The sequence below is a fragment of the Polypterus senegalus genome, chromosome 7, assembly GCF_016835505.1.
Source record: "Polypterus senegalus isolate Bchr_013 chromosome 7, ASM1683550v1, whole genome shotgun sequence".
NCBI classification, from domain to species: domain Eukaryota; kingdom Metazoa; phylum Chordata; class Cladistia; order Polypteriformes; family Polypteridae; genus Polypterus; species Polypterus senegalus.
Window position 1 is genome coordinate 152,508,640 of NC_053160.1, and position 7,320 is coordinate 152,515,959.

Below are 7,320 nucleotides of genomic sequence, written 5' to 3' on the forward strand. Positions count from 1 at the left end.
TTCCTCTTCAAAGGAGTGCGCGTCAGGAGCAGAGAATGTCCGAGAGAGAGAGAGAGAGATGCAAAGAGAGAGAGAGAGAAAAGAAAACAATCAAAAAATCAATATGTGCTGTTGGTCTTTTAAGTATACGAAGCATCACGATAAAGCGGCCACAATATGAGCAATATGAAGGTAGTCTTGCAACATTTTTTAGAGGAGCGTCTGTATCCTCTAGGCAAACAGCCCCTCTGCTCACACCCCCTCCGTCAGGAGCAGAGAATGTCAGAGAGAGTCAGAGAGAGTGAGAGAGACAGAGAAAAGCAAACATATATATATATATTTAGATATGCTTACATTTAAAATCCGCGATGGAGTAAAGCCTCGAAAGTCGAAGCACGATATAGCGAGGGATAGCTGTATAGGCATGACACCCAGACCCTTTAGGATAGCTTCCTGTCTGTTAGATGATTCCAAATGTTTTGAATACCTCATCTCACGCTGGAGAGAAAGATCATCTCATGAAATGCGTTCCATCTTGCATATCACAATAACCTGACATCCATGCATCTATTGTGCTAGTTGCAGTTATTACTGTTTTTATTTTGTTTTTAAAATTTACCTCAATATTCTGAGCCTGGTGTAGTTTAGGGGTTGCTGAATGCATTTCTGCCATTTGCTTCTGATTTTAACTATTTTTTAATGTAGTTAAAAATTAAATTGAATCTTTTTCGATGAGATTTTCTTTATCCACGGGAGCAATTGTTTTATGGTATTTAGGTCAGTGCAGTGCATTTCCTGGTTATCCAGGATTACAGATTCCTCAAAAAGAGTTTGTGTATGTTTCTTTGTGTTAGCTTTCCAGTAAAACATTTTTGTGCTTGTTGCTTTTCGCTGCGGTTTTGGTATAGCATTTTGGCATTGGTGGTTGGTGTATTTGACTTTCTAGTTTTTGACCTTAGGACCAGAAAATGAAACAGTCATCACAGGCTAATATATGTAATACATAGCAAATATGGCAGAGCTTGTCAATGAAGCTATTGTGAAACATGCCAAAGGAATTGAGGTTTGCAGAACTTAATTTTGAGCCATTGTGTCCCAAATTAAGAGGAACACAATGTGCTCAGTATTTGCATATATAGGCGTAAATATTTTTGTAAACTGATTGCTCACAAATGTACACCTAAATGGTTTCAAAATATTTCCCTCTTATTCTAGTGTTTATTTTACTTATTAACCTGTACATTAAGCAGTTACCTCAGAATTGCACCAGATGGGAAATTAAAATCTAAAATACTTATCATCAAATTCTGATTGTTGTGTGTATGTGTGTTTTGTTTTTTTTTATCTTTTTGCATTTTATTTTGAGAAGGTCTTTGCATTTCGTCATATTTCAAGTGACTGCTTTAATGTGTGGCTATTTTTTTGTCACTTAAAGGAAAAAAATGTCTACAGATTTGACATTTTAATTCAGCACATTTTTTTGGCATATATTAAACCAATCAAACATTTTCCTTGTGTTCTACATAGCAGATGCACCGCCAGATTGGCCAAGCCTCCAGAAAGTTAGCTTTATTTTTTTATGTTTAGTGTATTGTAGTATTTTCAGATACAGATCTAAAGGTTTACTGATTGTGCATTCTTGGCAAATATTGTAAATTCAGTACAACAGGTCTTCTCAGATCTGATGTGTATTCAAATAATCTAAACCAAAAGTTGTGTTGTTTTCTGTTTCAGTGTTGTCTGTTACCTTGGATGATATTTATCCCTCTTGCTTACTTGACCAGCCAAATGCGTCTTCACATTTGGTTTATTTTCTACACTCTCTGTGATACCAATTCAGCGTTTATTTTAAGAAAAAATGTGTTTAATAGTACCATGGTCATTTTGTCAGAAATATTTTCATGCTTTCTTCAGTTAAGGTATAATGGATTGCTTGAAACCATCCGGATTCGTAGGGATGGATATTCATGGAGACCTTTATTTGAGGATTTCGCTCAAAGGTATACGTTTAAAACATTTTGTGTTGTCTAAATAATTACACTATAAATAACTTATTCTTGCAGTAATTGCAAGGCATTTAGATGTATTTTTTTCAGTTCCTTAACTATTTTCAAATTATATACAGTATAGTACATATATAGACAGCATACCTCCATTTTAATAATTATGCACAAAGTGTCTGTTTTTTGCAGTACAGTAACTTAAATAGGTTTAAATTAAAAAAAAGTAAAAATTAAGTATTTGTTTAAATAAATGTACTGTTACATTTTTAAGGATATTCTCTCACCATTCTCTCAACCTAACCATCAGTTTTTATTTTGAAGGTTTCAGGCTGTAGGGGTAAAAACTTCAGATAGTATTAATTATTGGAAGCACAGAAATATTTAGCCAAAAAGGTGCATTTTTGAATGGCTGTTTCATTTTTATAAAATTGATGTTTTTAATCATACTGATCCTTAACTTTTGAAGCTTTAATTTATTTAAAGTTTTTTTGCTTTAAAAAGTAGTTAATTAAACCTGTTTTGATTGCTGTGTCTAACCATGGTTTCAGCAAATAATTTCTTGCAGCAATCCTTGCTTGAAGAGTTTAAACAAATCTGAATATATTCCTTATTTCAAACAGGTATAGAATTCTTCTTATTAAGCCCGACATTCCCTCAAACAAAGAAACGTAAGTTCTGCACTTGTATCCCAACTTTGAATGAAATTGGTATTCATAAATGCAAGTTATCTCACTGTTAGCAGCCAAGGACTATTGTGAATTAGAGCACTTTTAAAAGCAGTTTTAGAACTTCGTTAATGTCCTGGAACAAAAATCATCTATAGCAGCGTTGGCTTTCCAGAAAGTAAAATTGGAGTAGCCAAATCTTCTGTACAACATTTGCAGTAGGTTTTTTTTCTTTTTTTTTTCTTCTTGTTAATGTTATTTCTTTTAAATCATTATTACCTTATTTAAAAATTTTTTTTAAGGAAAACTGTTTATATTTTTAAATCATTTTAAAAAATTAAGCTGATCGCAGACTCTCTTAATTGACTCATTAATTATGTTTTACTTATTTCACTGCATTTGTATATGAACGAAATGTTTTTATTTAACAGCTTGTCTACAGTATGTCCCATACGGATGGGGATTAATCTTTTCCTTGCAAATTGTGTACTGCTTTGTGGTTAACGTAACTTTGTACTTACCTGAAGCTGGCTTTTCTTTCCCACTTTACAGCTGTAGTGCATTGAAGGTCAAAATTAGAAACCAAGATATCCTGATATAGGTTCCAAATAAGTACAATTTCAGTAAGAGAAATTTCAGTTTAAGAAGATCCAAATTATAATAACAGGAAGGGGATCCTCATGGTAGCCTTTTTTGCTCATAAGAAACAAATAATGGAACTTATATTAACAATACAATAGAAGGATCATGAAAGTACTATATAAATAAACAAAATGCATCTTCACTCATTCTGGGCCTTTCTGTAGCACTTCAGCCATTTGTCAGTCTACTGGTTTGGCTCACCCACTGAAGTAGCTTATATACCCTCTCATCTTTCTCTTCAACCTGGCCTCTGTATCTCCAAAGTTTTTTAAGTCTTATTTTACCTGTAGTTGTAAATGAGCTTTAAACTCCTTTCAAGGGTGACTTTCAGCCAACCCTGGAGTCTCTCATGCATCCAGGACAGTCATGCTTGCTTAAGAATTGCTAGGCTAGAACACCCTACGGGGCAGCTTTTGTGGTCCACTGAATTTTTGTTCTTAAATGGCATTGACTCTAATGCAGTCTTCATGTTCTCTGCCTTAAATAGGCAAAATAGTATCAATCTCTAAAGTTTGTAACTGTGTAACTGTCACTATGTGGCTAGAGGTTCTTGACTGTCATTCTTTCAGTCTCCACATTTAAAAAGGTAACATTATTCCACATGCCATTGTTTGAAAAAATGTGACATTTGCATACTGTAAGCTGTAACAGAGCCCTATAGACTTGAAGAATTAAACAAAGTATACTAGTGTTTACTGCCTATCTTTAAATGTTGCAATTAGCCAAGATTAGAAAACAGATTTGTGCATTGAGTTGAATTATTTTGAAAGCCTACCCCCATTGATTTGAGGGAGATAATTTAAGTAAGAAACATGTAGAAGTAAAACAGATAGAATACTTAAAGAATTAGTTTTATACAGTTGTCTACTTAGGAATGCTGTGATATTTAATGAAGACTTTCCTCCAGTAAAGTTCATCTTTCCTGTGTGGTCAGCTAATAGCTACTAATCCAGGTATTTGATACAATGGTTTATTAAAACACCAAGTGACAACATCACATACAATTTTGATTCAATAATTTATTAAAAACACCAATTCACATCCTTGTCACATATAATTTTGTATAATATTTCCAGGCGTATACAATATTAATTTTTTACTTAAGCATGTTCATAATATACAAGTTTAAACGTACTACTTTATAATTAATTCACGCTTCATTCATCTTTTACTCCGTAGATGCTTATGCATTTTAAATAATACCGATCTCAAAGACTGGAAGTGTGGGTAAGTTTTAGTCCTTATTTATCACTGTCTTACTGTTTATTTTTTCTTTCTTTTTTTAAACTTCTTTGACTTTGGTCAGTACAGTGACAGTGTTATTTGTAATATAACATAAAGATTCTGTTTTAGCAGTTTTAGTTTTAGTCTAGCCTGACTAGACCCTAAATAGTAAACAGACAATAGGTTAAAAGAGAAACTTCTGCAAAAGAGAGAAAATTAATTAGTCTTACTCAGAGAAAAGATTGCACTCACCAGTCTTTACAATGTCTGACCAAAACATATTGTTGTCCTTATTTTAATGACTCAGTTTTAAAAGTACTGCACCGTGTACAGTTTGTTGAGAACATTTTTGCTATTACATTTAATCGTTTTAAATGGTTTTGATTTGCTTAATTAAGTCATATAAGTCCTCTGTGGGCTGCCTAATTCATAGTTAAGGTCCTGTTTTGCATAAGGTGGTTCTAATTGTTTACACGTGTACAGGGAAGAAATTACAATAAAAAAGGTACTGACAAAGAAGCATGAAAACAGTCCCTGAAAACTCCTTTACTGTGTTGTATAGTAATACTTATTTTTTTTTTTTAATTTTAAAGACATTCACGTCTGTTCTTTAAATACTGGCATCAGGAAGAACTGGCAAAATTAATTGAAAGACTTGAACATGCTGCTACTGTTATTCAAAAAAGTGAGTATCATTCCATTGGTTAGTGTTTCACACACAGTTCGCTTTATAAAACAGAATGTGTAATAACTACTTACATAATAGCTGTATTAACAATACAAAGGGGCCTAATGAACTAATGTTAAACATTTATTTTTGGCTGCTGGCTTTTATAAAAATGTAACATAATATAGCTTGTCCTGTGTGTTTTTTTTTTTTTTTTATAACCTTCTCTAATGCACATTTTTAGGCTGTAAACCAAATGGTGATTTTTGGGTTGCAATCACTAATATCCCATCTTATGTACAAGTGACTTTAGATGGGCCTATAGCTACATTTGCACTGAGCAGGTTGAAAATAAAAGACCATAGATGATTATCCATCCATCCATTTTCTAACCCGCTGAATCCGAATACAGGGTCACGGGGGTCTGCTGGAGCCAATCCCAGCCAACACAGGGCACAAGGCAGGAACCAATCCTGGGCAGGGTGCCAACCCACCGCAGGACACACACACAAACACATCCACACACCACGCACACACTAGGGCCAATTGAGAATCGCCAATCCACCTAACCTGCATGTCTTTGGATTGTGGGAGGAAACCGGAGCGCCCGGAGGAAACCCACGCAGACACGGGGAGAACATGCAAGCTCCACGCAGGAAGGACCCGGGAAGCGAACCCGGGTCACCTAACTGCGAGGCAGCAGATATACCACTGCGCCACCGTGCCGCCCTCCATAGATGATTAGAGTAATTATTATACTAAACTTTAATGCAGTTAGTGTTATTAGGACTAAATGATTATTCAATGTTATCAATGATTTTGACATTACAGATTTGTTAGCAGATATTTCTGTTGTTCATTATTTGCATTCATTTTCCTATGATAAACTGATGATCCTGTCTACTTTTTAAAGGTCTTGCCCCATTTCCACTCAGTCAAAACTGCATCATAGGATCAAAAAAAGAAACAAAATTATATGAACATGAAATGTTTGTATCACAATATTTTGATTTTATGGTCAGTTGTCATTTTGTTCAGAGGACCTGAGGAATGCTTGCAAAAGAGTGCCACCAACAGAAAATAACTTTTGTCTTGTAAATATGTCATATGCAGTGTAAGGGTTTAAGGGCTGGTGGACTACAGTACAAAATGTAGTAATAAGATTCCTTCATTAATTTAACTTTTTTATTGAAAAGTTTATAAGAATCCTTAACATTGTCTTAAGCAAACAACTTGTGACATTATGGTTAGCATTGGTACTGGAGAGCCCCAGAGTCTTGTATTCAAGTTGTGTAGAGTGTGTACTTAACATATTCTGTGATTATAACTTGTCCTTTTTCACGTCAAAGATCTTTGACTCTAAATTCTCAAGTTGCTTTTTCACTTAGGTAGCTCATTGTCCATATGTTTTTCTGGGCATGTGTAGTTGTGACTATAATAGTACTATGTAATAACTGCAATGAAAGTTGAATGATGTGACATTTTTAGTTGCGCTACAGATGAAATTAGAATTTTTTTTCTTTCCAGATTATCTGAAATATATTTGTAGAAGGAAATACAGAAAACTTATTGCCGAATTAAAACAGAGAAAGCTGCAGTTAGAAAAAGAAGAAGAAGAGAGAAGACGTAAAGAAAGAGAGGAGGAAGAAGAAAGAAAAAGACATCTAGATATGGAACAAGAAAATCAACGTAAGTTGAAAGCATTAAATTAAATTCCAAACATATGCATTACAAAAGAAGTTCTACATAAGTTTCAGTAAAGCATAAAAATAAGAAGCTTAAAAATATGTTAAGTCACAAATACAATATATCCCATATATCACAGTAGTAGTTATTAAGGTTTGTAATCGTAAACCACACAAAAACTTCCAGCCTCATGCCACACTAATCTAATTGGTAGAGTTGATCGGCGAATTTCACCAAAGCATTATTCGCAGAATTTGCTGTGTTTGCATTCACCCTTGATCACTGTAATATTTACTAATAAATTGACCAGTGTAGGAGAAATTTCTTCCCTCGGCACCCCATAATGCTTTGCAAGGCCAGTGCGACATCTCCAGGTCTGTAACAGCCAACATTGGATGGGACCACAATATAATGGCAATCGTTTACATTACAGACTTTATGGGACTTTGTCAAT

General features: G+C 34.2%; 1 protein-coding gene across 1 annotated transcript in view; it reads left to right on the forward strand.

The window, feature by feature from the left end:
• The window catches only part of LOC120532918 (myosin-IIIb), a 173,347-nt gene that overhangs the window by 131,235 nt on the left and 34,792 nt on the right, over positions 1–7,320 (forward strand). Inside the window, exons 19-23 of the mRNA XM_039759409.1 lie at positions 1,894–1,979; positions 2,603–2,650; positions 4,469–4,516; positions 5,107–5,198; positions 6,708–6,869. Coding sequence (XP_039615343.1) covers positions 1,894–1,979; positions 2,603–2,650; positions 4,469–4,516; positions 5,107–5,198; positions 6,708–6,869 — 436 coding nt within the window. The remainder of the gene's footprint in view (positions 1–1,893; positions 1,980–2,602; positions 2,651–4,468; positions 4,517–5,106; positions 5,199–6,707; positions 6,870–7,320) is intronic.